This window comes from Castor canadensis, chromosome 3 (assembly GCF_047511655.1).
Source record: "Castor canadensis chromosome 3, mCasCan1.hap1v2, whole genome shotgun sequence".
NCBI lineage: Eukaryota > Metazoa > Chordata > Mammalia > Rodentia > Castoridae > Castor > Castor canadensis.
In genome coordinates this window covers 8142144-8157089 of record NC_133388.1, presented here as the reverse complement: position 1 = coordinate 8157089, position 14946 = coordinate 8142144, and the positions used below count along the sequence as shown (strand labels likewise).

At 41.5% G+C, this 14946-nt stretch overlaps 1 protein-coding gene across 8 annotated transcripts in view; it reads left to right on the top strand.

Moving 5' to 3' along the window:
- Positions 1-14946, top strand: part of Wdr20 (WD repeat domain 20) — a 68702-nt gene that overhangs the window by 34622 nt on the left and 19134 nt on the right. For 4 of the 8 annotated variants that reach the window (XM_020178849.2, XM_074067130.1, XM_074067131.1 and 1 more), the window contains exon 2: positions 9871-10053. The exons of 2 other annotated variants lie outside the window; for them this stretch is intronic. In XM_020178849.2, coding sequence (XP_020034438.2) covers positions 9871-10053 — 183 coding nt within the window. Of the gene's footprint in view, positions 1-9870; positions 10054-12946; positions 13040-14946 lie in introns of all 8 variants that reach the window. 2 more of the 8 variants (XM_020178844.2, XM_074067129.1) reach the window with 1 other exon arrangement.

Below are 14946 nucleotides of genomic sequence, written 5' to 3'. Positions count from 1 at the left end.
AGTTAAGTAACACATAGGAACTACTCCCTGCTTTATAGTGGTCTTCAGTTCCCTAGTGTTGTCTCAACACTTGTAGAAGGGCATAGGGTTTACCCTCCCCCAAGCTCTTCTTTTTGGGGAACCTTTAAAATTTATTTTCTTAAGAGTTTAGAATGAGTATCTTTTGCAGAAGTAAAAGCATCTTACCTTTTCTTCCATTTGAGATACTGGTATTCCCTTTGGAATAGGATTGCATATCTCCATGCATATTTAACAGAAGGGTTTAATAAAATAGGCCATTTGAATATGACAGCATTTTAATGTGATGAGATCTGGTGTAAGAATGTGTGAAAATTGAATTTATGTAATGTTTATTCATAGTTTCTCTTTAAGGAAGAAATCAGTATTCTATTAGCCTAAATGATGCACTAGGACAGCCATTTGTAGTGACTCACTTTATGATAGAGATTGAACCTGATCATGGGGTGCCACATAAGAAATGGAGAAAGGCAAAGATGTTGCAGTTTAGTAGCTTATTATATTCATATTTTTTAAAAGTACTCAAGCCGTGAGATACACATGCTTGTAATCCCTGTACTCAGGAGGCTGAGGCAAGAGGATCATGAGCTAGAGGCCAGCTTGGGCTACATGGGGAGACCCTGTATCAAAAAAAAAAAAAAAGGAAATAAAAGATCATTGTAGAGGAGGAAAAAAACTACAGTGAGGGAAGAGAAATAGATTTTTTAAGTGACAAGCTGCCTGGGAGAAAAAATGACATGTGATAACAGCAGAAGCTTATTATTTCAGCAGATACTTGCCTGACAATGCTGGGTAGGAGAGAAGACACTGGTGCACTCTCTTAGCCCTTCTAAAGCTCTGGACTTCTTCCCCTGCTGCCACCCCACCAGGCCAAAGCACATCTCCAATGGAGGAGCCTCTGTTGGCCCCTGTGAGAAGCCAGTCTTGGGTGAATAGCAAGCAATTCCAGAGATTGCTGCTGTGAATTTTTCACTTAACACATTTTGAGCATTTTGTGATTCTTCCCATTTGGAGATGGAATAAAGATCATGCTCTCACACTTGACATCTTTTTATGTGCCTATTTCTCACAAGTTGCATTTTGGCTTATTGTCCTGTCCATCTCCTTCTCCATCTGGTTCCCTGCCCCACCTCTCATGGCCTTTCTGGTGCTGTGCATGCCAAACACCTCTGGAATGTGGGTGGTAGAGGTGCTCATTCTTGGGTCAGAGCCTATCAGAAGCATGATAGTAGGTATCTTGCCAAGGGTTTGTTTTTAGTAAAGTGGGTGGATCTGGAATGCCAGGCAAGTGTGGGCTATGTGCTAGTATGTACGAGAATGAAGGAGGGATGGAAACCAAGAAAGGGAAGCTGCTGTCTCGTTTTGGAAAATTATATTGGAAGAAAAACGTGCTGAAACTTGGTTTCTGCTGCTTTTGCCTTTCTCCAGGAAATTTAAGGCAGAAAGAAATATCTCTGTTTTTCTTTACTTACATTTCTTTGATGGTATTACTGAATGATGAGTATTTTCAAAACCTGTAAAGTAATAAGGGAGTCCTTATGCATTCAGAAGAAGAACTAATTTTTCTCCAGTCCCTTTTAAGTGCCAGGCATTATCCTGGGGACTTTCATTTTAGTAAGGCAGCCTTGTGAGATTAAAAAAAAAAAATGCATTGAGAAGATGCATCTGGAATCTGGACCAAACTGAGGAAGGCTGGAGTAGTTGATTCCCACTTCAGCAAGCATAGGAACTTGGGTCACACAGTGGTAGAATTTTAGAACTAAGTGCTACTTCTGATGTCATTTTGTCAGCTTCCCACTGTAGCAATGTGGTACAGTGGGAGAGGCTGAAGTTAGGCTGGCTGCCTTTCCATGGTTCCTCTTGACAGTTGATAACTATTTTCCTATTTCTAACATGGGGGCAATAGTAGTACTTTAAGGCACAGGCTCCTAACCAGGGGTGACAGAACTGATGTGTGAAAGTACTTTGTAAACCATAGGTAGAGGTTAGTTTTTTCACAGATAGGCACTGAAGAAGGCAGGTAGTCATTAGCATTTCAGTCAGTGAAAGAATTTGGTGTTTTCTTATATATATTTATGTCTTCTATCTCTGGATCTCTTTTGGTTCCTTTCACTTTGCTGTTTCCTTTCTATGACAGATATTCAGTAATACCTTCTGTATGCCAGTTGAGATAGAGTGGTGAATAACATGGACAAGTTCCTGTCCCATTTGAAATACTGAAGCTGCAATTGATGGCATAGTTTTTCCTCCTAGGATAAGTGATTCCAAGCATACTGACTTCTAACATCCTGCTATATATTCAGGAATGATATATATATATATATATATATATATATATATATATAAAACATATTATACATATGTAACACATATACATACACAGATAACCAGGTATTTGGCTCTTTATGTAGTGTCATTGCCAATTGTATGGGTATTTTGGCTGTAACTTGAACTGAAGGGACTGTGGGAAAGATGATTTGTGTGGGTGTTTCACATGATTAACTCTGTTTTGTTTCTACTTTAAAGGCAGATGAGTTGGACTGTCAAATTGTTATCTGTGCAGTACTGTGCTTGAGTGTTAAACTGTTCTCCTATATGTAAGTGTAGTCAGTGAAGGTGTTTGAAAATCACTGTGTGGGCCTATAATCCTAGCTACTCAGGAGGGAGAGATCAGGAGGATCACCATTTGAAGCCAGCCTGGGCAAAAAACCCTTCATTAAAAAAAAGGGGAGGGAGGGTCTGGTGGAGTGGCTCAAGGTGTAGACCCTGAGTTCAAACCCCAGCACTGGGGAAAAAAAAATCACTGTGTAGTATCTCTGAGTGATTGGTGTCTCCACACCTATTTATGTGACTTGAAAACTTCCAGCAGATGTAGTCCAGCATGTGTGTTCCAGCCCTAGGCCATGGGCTATGGGTTAATTCCTAACAAGCCCTAGGAGCTCCAAGCCTGGCTAGATTAATACCACCCCACTCTCTTCCACCCTGAAAAACTGTGGAACAATTTTGTGTGTGTGTGTGTGTGTGGTACTGGTCTGAACTCAGAGTTTCATACTTGCAAAGCAGGCATTCTACTGTTTGAACCATACCTCTAATCCACTTTGCTCTAGTTATTTTGGAGGTGGGGTCCCAAAACTATTAGCCTGGTCTGGTCTAGAACTTCAGTCCTCCCAATCTGAGCCTTCTGAGTAGCTAGGATTACAGATTTGAGCCACTGGGACCTGACTGGAACAATCTTTATAATGTGGTTTATTTTGGAGCTTAATTCTTTAAGATAGGGTTCCAATAGTTCACTTTTTTGCAGTAGGTGATCCTTTGTGGCCCTGGAAAATAATCCTTGGTCATTTTTGTTCCCTATTTTGGTTGTCTGAGATGTGATCAAGAGGAATAATAATAGAAAGTACTCCAGTTCTCTTCTGATTTTCCAAATGGCATAATGGCAACCTTTGATGACACTTGGACTATTCCTGCTATTTTTGAGTAATCCATTCAGGCTGTCAGTGACTCAGCAGCCTCCTGACTATTTTCTTGTTTTTAAAAGGAGTTGGACTTTCACAATATATGGAATGGTTAAACCATTACACCTAATAAATGTGGTCCTTAGTGATGGGCACTTTGCAAAGGGTAGGTGAAAGAAAGAATGTCACACCTAGATGAATGAGATCAGGAGGAAGCAACACTTGTGCCACTTGTGCAGGGGGAACAGAATCTGTGTGGACACCAAGGGTAAGGAAGGTTTTCTAGGTAAAAGGAATAAGCAGGCAGCAGTCACGTGCCTTTGGGGTAACTGAGGTGGGGCAAACGATATGGCCCACACTGGGAAACCTTTAAGGACCAAGTTGTCTTGCCTTGCAGAGAGAGACCTGGAGGTTTTGTATGGGAGAGTGACCTAGGGCTTCCTGAATCTAGCAAATTGTGTGGGACTACTTGGGTGGGGGTAGAAATGGGTGGAAGGACACTGATGCAGAGGCAGGGAAGCTGAGCTAGGCTGGGAGTGAACTGGGGAGGGATAGGCCAAATTAGCACCATGAAGCTGTCACTTGGGCAGGGTGTACCAGGGAGGAGGCCTTCAGAATGGGAGGAGTGGGATTAGGTGGAAGAATAGTGATTGCAGGTATAGATGAAGCAGGCTCTGGTCTTCATTGGGCATTTGGTGGTTGTTAGACTTGCTAGTAAAAGGGCATTTTACCCTTTTCTGGCAAAAGACTGATTTTTTCTGAGGTGATTCTTAGATGAGGAGGGGGAATAAAGTCCACCTTTATTTCCTAAACTGCTCCCCTAGTACCTTTAGAATCTGTTGGCATTTGACGCGGATGTTTCAAGAGGTCTAAGACATTTTGCATACCACATCAAATGCTTCTGGGCAGTCAGGTGGATCGAGTAGTAGTTTCCTGTGAGGAGAACTCAGCACAGGTTCCTGTGACATGGTATGGTTGTGCCCGTGATGCACAGGACAAAGGGGCTGGACAGAGAGTTCTCAGGTACATGTGAATTCCATATTTTAGCAGTATTCATCATGAACAGAATTCCAAAAGGATAGCCAACCCACAGAGGAAAGAAGCATGGCATTTAAGTATGTTTTCTTATTGAGGCTTTGGTAGTCAGCTCTGGTTTGTTTGTGTGTTTGTTTTGGCAGCACTGGAGTTTGAACTCAGGGCCTCACACTTGCTAGGCAGGTGCTCTTAGCTTGAGCCACTCTGCCAGCCCTCAGCTCTGTTTTTCTGGTAGGATTTTGTTTTGTTTTGTTTTGGCTTGAGTTTTTTGAGACAAGACTCTTACTTTGTTGGTCTCCAACATCCTCCTGCCTCAACCTCCCGAGTCCTGGAATTAAAAATGTGTGCCACCATGCTGGCAAGTGGGTATTCTTAAACCATCATTTACAATTTTTCTACAAGTTGAGAACTAATAAGCATAAGACACTGACAAATTACTTGTAATCAGTAGCTCCTTATATAGAATTCATGAGCATAATGATATAATTTAATTTTACCATTGGAAAAAATCAGGAGTAATTGTGTGTGACATACTTGGTACTCTCGTGGGGCCGGACACTTAAATGGCCTAATTCCTAAAACTAGCAAGAATTGTTAATAAATAGGTTCTGCTACACATTCACGTTTAATAGTTCAGATGATTGGCAATAACTAGCGTGCAAAGTGTTCTTTAAAATCCAAAAGTATGCAGAATCCACCAGAAAGCTGAAAAACAAAAGTTAAATTTATAAAACACTATAGTGGTACCTTTTTTTTTTCTTTTGTGGTACTGGGATTTGAATTTAGGACCTCACAGTTGATTGTGGCTCTACCTGTTGACCCATACCCTAGCCCTACTGGTAACTTTAATAAATAAATTCTCCTTAAAGGAGTTTTGTTTGTTTGAGCTAGGACTGTGTAACCTAGGCAATCCCAGATGCTGGGATTACAGTATGTACCACTACACTGGGATGTTAAAAGTTTTTATTATAATTTTTTTTATAACTCATGATAACATAAAAATGATTCTGAAGTCACATAAGTGATTAGATACTAAACCTTGTGGAGGAGTGAATTAAGTACTTGAGAACTCAGATAAGCTGAGGAGCATAAAGAATGGCAGTAAGGAAAATGTTGGCTTTAGGTGGGGTGATCTTGAATTGATAGATAAGATTCCTGAAAACAGCAAAGGAGACTGCCCTGACCAAGGTGGGACAGCAAAGGCAGAAAAGACAGCCGGCCTGTCTGCTTGGACCGGGGCAGTTGAAGTGTGGAGAACACAGTATCTTGACCCTTGAATTCCATCCCAGTTTCCTCATCTGAAGAATGGCTGATAATGTTACACACTTGGAAGGATGACGTGTGATTAATGGCGTGATGGGAGTCAAGTGCCTGGCGTGAGCCTGGCATGTAGAAAGAGTTCAGTAGACAGAGGGTGGGATTGCTGTCAGGGAGGATGGGGTGGGGCAGGACAAGCAGGGTAGGTCTTCAAACTGATATGATGGAAATTGGAAGCCACAGAAGCTTTTGACCAGAGGTGGGAAGAATATAACTGTAAGGAAATACTAATGGTAGCTACCATTTGAGAGTTTCTGTATGTCCTATACTTTGTATCCACTACCTGCCACCCTTACTGTCCTGCAAGGGAGGAGGGATTTGTTCTCCGAGGCTCAGTGAGAGGAAAAAGAGCTTGCTCAAGGTCACCTTGCTGTCAAGATGGAAGGTGTTTGAAACTAAGTTTGCCTGGTTCCAAAGTCTGTATTGTTTCTCTTCCTCTCATGTGGCCTCTACCTGGGAAGCCATTTGCCAGGAACTGATCTGATGACCCCTGTGGGAAGAGGAGTGGGTGGCTCAGGTAGTGAGTACTTGCTGCTAAAAAGGGGTGTGAGTTCAGAGTACATGTTGCAGACAAAAGCAAGGGGAAATAGGAAAATCACACAGAACTTGGTGATCACCCGTAGAGGAGAGGAGCCAGGATATCAGGGGATGCAATGCTGTTTGAATTGAAGGTTTGTGCCAGTAGACCGGACTTTCCTCAGTCTGGGGTTGGGCTCTGGAAAGTTCAGGTATGATAGTGAAGTTCATGGATTTTTTTCAGAAAACAGTTTTTTTCTGGGCAAATACCTAGTAGTGACTTCATACTTCATAGTAATTCTTGCTTGGTGTAGGTGTGTTGTCTGGTGTGCCTTTGGGTGGGTGGGGGGCTTTGGGGAGGAAAGAATGACCTCAGGTATGAGAGTCTAAATGTTCCTTGGGCCCAGGTATACTTTGGTGTCTTCTAGGACAGTGCACACTAGTGTTGAAGGACAAACTTTAAAGTTTTCCCATCTATCTGGATTGTTAAATTAAAACAAAAGAACTAGAGGAGTGGAGATGTGGCTCAAGAGGTAGAGCCGCCTGCTTTACAAGCACAAAGCCCTAAATTCAAACCCTAGTTCCACCAAAAAAATGCCTAGAAATAGAAACTGGAAAAGGCACACAGAATATAACCTCTGTTTTTTTGGGGTCTTTTTTTTTGTTGTTTTTTTGTCATTTTTGATTTTTGGCCATACTGGGCAGGTGCTGTACTCCACTAACCATGCCCCCCCCCCTTTTTTTTTTTGATGTGTTGGGTATTTTTGAGATAGGGTCTTGCTTTATTTTAATTTTGCCTGGGCTGGCCTTGAGCCATGATCTTCCTAATCTCTGCTTTCTGAGTAGTTAGGATTGTAGGTGGTAGCCACTGACACCCAGTCTGACCCAGTCTGAGATCTTTTATCATTAAATTTAATAGATATAAAATTATCTGCCAGTTGCCATAAAAGTTTCTAAATTCTTCTCTATTCTATGCTGCAGACAGTACATTTGACAGTCTGGCCCACTTTGAGAGCAATGATCTAGGAAGAAAGTTTGTCAAGCAAATTAGTAACCAGGGTGTTCTTGGAATATGTAGCTGATGGAAGAGTGAAAATAATCCTTCAATTGGCATTTAAAATACTTGCTATCTTTTTAGTAAAGTTCCATATTGGGGACAAGGATGTAAAATAAATATACCAAGAACTGAGCCTAATGTAGTTATTGTAAAGGGTCCGTAAGTTGAAGCTGATAGCAATACTTGGAAAAATATGGCTTTACTCTCTCTGGTGTGTAATTTTTTTGTTCATTTAATTTATATTAGAATTTTTTTCTCTGTTAATATGGCTAGCCTTTGAATTTCAGTGCATAATTTTAGGTACTTACTTTTAGGGGAAAATAAAGCAAACTTTTTTTTTTTTTTTTTTTTTTTTTTGGGTAGTACTGGGGCTTGAACTCAAAGCCTATACCTTGAGCCACTCCACCAGCCCTATTTTTTGTGAAGGGTTTTTTCAAGGTAGGGTCTCACAGAACTATTTGCCCGGGCTGCTTTGAACTGTGATCCTCCTGATCTGTGCCTCCTGAGTAGCCAGGATTACAGGTATGAGCCACTGGCATCTGGCTCATAACTTTTTTAAAGTCTTAAGAGTTGCATATATTGACACATTTCAATTGTTTAATTGTTCATATTTCAAAATAGAGTTTTTTCTCTAACTGCCATCTGTGTTTTATTTTACCTTTTTGACTGTTTTTACTTTTGCTTGTATTCCTTGTTCTCAGATGACTTTCTCATGTTGTTCCCTCAGCCTGGAATCCTGCCTTTAAGGCCCAGCCCAGGAGCTGCTGTCCCCAAGCTCCTGTCCTTGGTGTCCCTCTGGGTGCTTCCAGCTACCTTGTTGCACTGTGGTTACTCCCCTCCCTGACTTTTTTGTCCTAGCTCCCAAGTCAGGATCACCTTCTGTTTTGTATTGTACTTTCAACTACACATTTCAAGGCTCTTTTGTGCATATATTCTCTTATTTCATCCTTCAGACAAGCCCATGAGGTTGGTAGAACAGAGCTTCTTATCTCTATTTTAAAGAGGTGAGCTTGGGAGGATGTCCACACGGGATTCCCAGGGCCACATGTACCACTAAGGTCCACATTTCCAAATGCTCAGATCTTGCATTTGCTCAAAGTTGCTTGTAGTTTTGAGGTTCTCTTTTCTGCTCTCAGTACTTGTATTTCTTATTTGAAAAGCAAATATTAGAACACTTGGTACAGTGTCACAGACCTCTTTGGAAGAGAGAATCTTTAGAACCTAAGGGAAAGGGAACTGTGAACCCAAGTGGCACACAGGACAGGGGTGATATTTTGAAGGACACTCAGCAGTTAGTTGTTTCTACCTATTACTTTCAAGCACAGGAAGGGGTGGACTTTCTTATCAGCACATTGAGATTCCATGAGAGACATTTCTCCTGAAGAAAAAACCTTTTTTAAAAAAAGGCAGCGGGAGCACATTGAAAAAATCACTTTAAAAAGTGTTTTCTTTTTTTTTTTTTGAGACGGTGTCTCCCTATGTAGCCCATGCTGGCCTCAAAGAGCTTCCTACTTTGGCCTCCTGAGTACTGAAGTTACAGGCATGCACCACCATGCCTGGCGAAAGGTCACTTTTATTCTGAGTCAGAAACCATTCGCTTTTGACTTTGGGGTATATTAGGTGTGTTTTCTCCGCATCTGCTTGCTCATGGTCAACTGATCTGGGGTCCAAATCCAGCCCTGCTACTTGCTAGGTAGGTACTTTGACTAAGCTGTTTACCTTCCCTAAGCTTAGTTTCTCATCTGTAAGCTGGAGAAAATGTCTCTGTTGAAGGACTGTTGTAAGAAATAAGGTGATGAGTGTAAAGTGCTCTATAAGTGAAAATTAATATGGAAGAGAAAGGGTGACCCACAAGAGTCACCTGCATGTAATTGACTCCAGAAATCATTCTCGGACCTGAGTGGGAATCACAATCACCTGGAAAGCTTTTTTAAGCTACAGTTTGTTGGGTCTACCCTCATAATTTCTGATTCATTGAATCTGGGGTGGGGCTTGAGAAATTACATTTCTGAGTTTCCAAGTAATGACGCTGCTGCTGGTCTAGGGGTCATACTTTGAGAACTGCTAGGCCACGGGTAACTCACCAATGGGCATTTACTTGAAAGTTGAGCTTTTATGTACTGGTCAGACTTAATCTGTTAAAGAAAAAATTCTTAGAATGCATTTTGGAAATACAGAATTTAGTATCGCAAAGATTTTTCCTTCTGAAGTTCAGGAGTCCTTGTTACTTATATTTGAAGGAGACTAAGTTGTGGAAATTAGTTATAAATAAATATATTATGAATAGTCTAATGATATCTAATTAGCTAAGGTATGTGAAACTGCTTTTATAAAATGTTAGATGAAGTTTAAACAATATTAAATAACTTTGTTTTTAAAATTGAACATCATAGCAGAATATAAAATAGTGTAACTTAGATTTCTCATCTCAACTTGCTGTTTACTGTATGTATTTTTCTCTTTCTCCTCCAGGCTGCTGACTTGAGTAAACCAATAGATAAAAGGATATACAAAGGAACACAGCCTACTTGTCATGACTTCAACCACCTAACAGCCACAGCAGAAAGTGTCTCTCTCCTAGTGGGCTTTTCCGCAGGCCAAGTCCAGCTTATAGACCCAATCAAAAAAGAAACTAGCAAACTATTTAATGAGGAAGTAAGTAGCACCCTACCTTAGCAGTTAAGAATCTCTTTAAGAGTTTGTATGGTCTTACCAAGGATAATGGGCCTTATTTTTACACTTTGAGCTAAGCCCATTTTTCATTTGCTCAGTGGTCTTATCTAGCATTACTCAAGTTTAAATATGGTGGATTAATTTGTTGATCTTTACCTGTTGTTCTTGGGGTAACTGTTTTGTGCATTTGTATAGACATGCTCAGATATCTATAGAGGTTCTTTAAAGGTCTTCTATAATGGAGATAAGCATGACTCTGTCACTTCATATGCATAATTTAAAGGAGAAACTGTAGAATTCCAGACTGTGTTCACACTCCTGGAAAATTTCATACAGATCAAATAACTTGATGATATTTTCTTAGGCTGTTCAAATTGCAGCTAAAGCTTTTGTATACATGTTTGCAAGGCACTTGTCTAAGGGGTGGCTCTCTTGCTCTTAAAGATGTTTGCTGTAATATCACCTTTGACATAGTTAGGAGTCCTGGTACTTAAAATTGGATCACAGGACACAGCTTTTTGCCAGTGTTGTAGTATGCACTTATGCACTGGGGTTTCTTGTGTATCTTCAGTTACATCCTGGAAGGAGCCTGAGCTGTCTGACCTGCCTGATCAGGAACATGTCAGTACTGTTAAATATAGCAAACACAAGTTACCACATGTATTGTATTTGTTACAACCAGGGAGTGGCTTTTGAGCTCAAAGTGTTTCCACTAAGTATTTGGTGTTTTTTCTGTTTCAGCATGATTTTCCTAGTAAATGGCAAAGATGAAGTAGACTTGCTCACTTAGAAGCTCTGGGTTTCAATCTCTGTTTGTTAATTAACTCTGTTGTGCAAGCCTCAGGTTACATGGGAACCCCTTTTCAGAAAGGATATGTAGTATTACATTGTTGCATGGTATTTAAGGTCATTAACTTGAAACAAATGTGATACAGATTCTGGTTTTTAAGAAATAATTTTGTTTAGGGAAGAATATTCCCCCAAACTTGACAAATTACAGTTAAAATTCTGATTCTTTTGCAGTCATTATGATGGTGCATGCTATTCACATACATCCCATACCCATCTAAGGGTACTCCTGTTTGACATTGTCAAGGAGATGTAGTAAAATCTTTTGAACCATGCCATCTCCTCTTCTAGTTCATCTGAGTGTACTAGAAACAAACTTGCTGTCTGGATTGGCAGACTGTAGAGGAAGAGCATTTCATCTCACCCTGGAGGCACAAAGCCACCCTGCTGCACTGTTAATGGAAATTGTGGATTTGGACTCACTGTGGGTTTTTGTCTGTGTTTGGGAAGAGGAGAGTGTGATGCATGGGGAAGGGACTGAACCACGTGCAGGGCTGTTGGTAAACAAAATCTGGAGGCAGTTCTGGATGAGGATGGCACAGAATGCCACTTAGAAAACAAGAAGGATTTGTGTGTCATGCTGGGGGAGGGTGGCAATCACAGTCTACATGGGCCTGAGAGCACTCAGGCCACATCAGCCAGACACATCCCTGCCCTGGTGATGGAGCTGCAGAGTAGAAAGCAGCCCCTCACTCTTCATGGCATAGCATTGAGTTCTCAGAAACTCTTTTTGTTGTTGTGTTTGAAAAAATGGCTTTTCAGTGAGTGCTTGCTTTGCAAGTGCAAAGCCCTGAGTTCAAACCACATTCCCACCAAAAAAAAAAAAAAAAAAAGAAAAGAAAAGAAAGAAAGAAAAATGACTGTTCGTATTTTAATGCCATGAAGAAGTGACTGTGTGTGGTTTAATGCCAGATTGGCATTTCAAGCTTTATATTGAAACTTGAGGGTCCTTCACAATAAGGAAATTCTTTGGCAGTGTGTATACATTTTCGTCAAAGTTTGGTAAGGACATCTAAGAACAAGGGTCGCGAAGTATGTTTCTCAGAGTGCCAGGAATGTCCTGGAAAGCAATTTTAATGCTGTGCTTTGCACTGCTGTGAGATGTAAAGGTTTCCAAGCACTTGGACAGAGGAGGGTGGGCAATTGTTCCCATTTTACAGATGACGAAATAGGCAAAGAGAAGGTAAGTAGCAAAGTATCATGGTAGAGGTATTGTGATAGAGTTGGAAGCAGAAATTAGTTCCAAAAACTCTTTCTGGCTATAAGCTGTAATCCCTACCAGGCATGGTTGGCAGAATGACCCTTGCCTTGCCAGGAACTCACAATTCAATAAGAATGGACTGCTCGCATGCCGGAGCGTGTGTCATCACAGAGACATGAGCCATGTCTCAGTGGGATATGTGTTATGTGCATTCTTTAATATTCACCAAATACAAAATTTTCTTAAAATTCAAGTTCGGCTGTGCACAGTGGTAGACTCCTATCATTGTAGCTACTCAGGAAACTAAGGCAGGAGGATCGTGAGTTTGAGGCCAGTGTGAGCCCATGTGGAGACCTTGTTGAGAGAGAAGTTCAAGAAATACTTTCAGGAGATGACATTTGAGCTGAGTCTTGAAGGGTACTTATAAAAGTAGGAGGAAGGTAAAGAAGGCCTTCAAAGCTGGAAAAAAAAAGCTGGATATGGTGGCACATGCCTGTAATCCCAGCTCTCGGGCAGCTGAAGCAGGAGGATTTTGAGTTCAAGGCCACCTAGGCTGCACAGTGAGATCCTGTCTCAAAAACAAAACAAAAAATAAATAAGACAAAATAATAATAAAATTGAAGAAAACAACTTGGCATTTGATGGAACATCACATAACAACATGGCTAAGTCACAGGGTGTGGGTCTAGAGTGATCATTTGGAACCAATCTGTAAAGCCCTTCCTTTTATGTCATGCTGAGAAATTTGGATCTGACACTGGAAGCTGTGGGGGAACCTTTGGGCTTTTATTCAAGGGAGTGACAGGATGAAATGTATTTTTTTAGAACTCTTGTCAGCACTTGTGGAAGGTGGATTGGAGTGAAGGAGGAGAGAATGAAGGTAGCAAGACCAGTGAGAAGGCTCTAGTAACTGTCCAGGTGAGAGCTGAAGGCTTGAACTAGAATTTTGGCTATTCTTTCATTTATTCAACAGACCTGACCACCTACCATGTGCCCAGCACTGGGTCTGCAGTGGCAGATAAAACCTGCCCTCCTGTTACTCTTCTTAGGGGAAGAGAGGTATAAATAACAGCACCACCCACACATACCGATGACCAGAAATGGTGATACATTATGCTGTAGGAGAAGAGAGCAGACTACTTTAAACTGGCAGGCAGAGAAGATCTGTCAGAGGAAGTGGTGTGCTTTAAGTGGAGCCTCCCAGGAGAAAGAGGCCACCCAGGTAAGGTGACAGGCCATGCCTGCAGAAGGGAGAGCAGGTGAGGGGTCTGGGGCAGAAAACAATGCAGGAGCCAGGGCACTGAGAAAAGAGCTTACCTGGGCAGTGAGGGGATGAGGTTGGAGGGCCTGGTCCAGGTTGCTTCTCAGCCTGAATTATGAGATTGCATTGAAAGGAGCAGGAGTGCACATAGACAGTCAAATTGGTATTTTTGAAACTTATCCTGTTTGCTTCTTGGAAACTGAGTTGAGAGAGATATTACTGAATTAGGTTTCTGAATTTTGCTTACTGAGTGAGACTGGAAAAGGGGCAGGAGTCAGGAATGGAGGGAAGGACAGAGGATCCATTCTGTACTTGATATGTTTGAGAAGCCTAGATAGTTAGAGGTGTGAATCTGATGCTCAAAAGTGAGGTAAAAATTTAGGTTGTCCGAATGTAAATAGTAATCACAACGCTGAGAGTAGATGAAGGGGTCTCGGAGAGAGTACATTAAGAACAAAGAAGAATGCCTGCGATTCAGCCTTGATTATACTTCAAGAGTCTGGCCATACCATCCCATTGCCTTAAAGGAGCACTAAAAGAACCAGTTAAAAGAACCATGAAATTGATGGAATGGAAGCCCAGTGGGCCCTTGAGTCTGAATGGTCTGGGGTCCAGCTGCTTTCTGCTCGCAGGATGTGGACCTTTATTTCACCTCCCTCTTCGTTGGCAAATGGGTAAGAACAGTACCCACGTGGAAGTCCACGGTGAGAGCAAGATGAGCATATTCAGGCAGCGTTATGTGAAGGAAGAGTCCCCCAGTAGATGCTTAACAGAGGGTTCAGAGTGTGTGTGCGGGGGGCAGATGGGTCTTCGAGGCTCCTTACCTGGGGCAGGTAGTGCCCTTACCTAGGGAGGTGAGATACCAACAATTTTTAAGGATAAATCATTTTCCAGGACCAAAAGGTAAAAGCAAGACAACTGAGGCAGAGAATCCACATGTGTGAGGCAGAGATAGGGTTGTCTGTCAAAGCCATGTGGTATCTTTCTGTGTTCCTCACCAGAATGCTTCCCTTAGCCACGTGCCACATGCACATATCCGCATCCCCAGCATTATTACTCTGGCCTCTGCCTCCTTTCTGTTGCCTGAACTTGTAATTTCTGGATGGATGGATGGAACGGAATTACAAGTTCCTGAAATTCACTGGAGATAAAGATAAATCTGTCTGGAAACAAGTATATTTTCAAAAGTGACCCCTCCCTCATCAATTAAAACAGTATTAAAGATTTAAATACTTGTTTACAGAAAAAATGGGAAAATAAGAACAAAGAAGATAGGAAAATGTCACCTATAAATCTTAGTGTTCGGTGTTAACCTTCATAGTCTTTGTATTTTTCTTTTTTTAATGAGGCAAGGCTTAAAGATTCACAATTCTCATTAGAGATGCTGGCCAAGTGTACCTCCCACAGGCCTGACTCCTGATCAGGTCAGTGAGCACAAGGGACTCACTGGACTGTCCTATTCTTCCTGCTGGGCCTGTCCCCAGCCACACTGGAGATCCTTGTTGCTCTGCTTACTCCTGACTGGAAGGAAGCCTCTAGCTCAAGTCCTTTCTAGCCTCTAGCC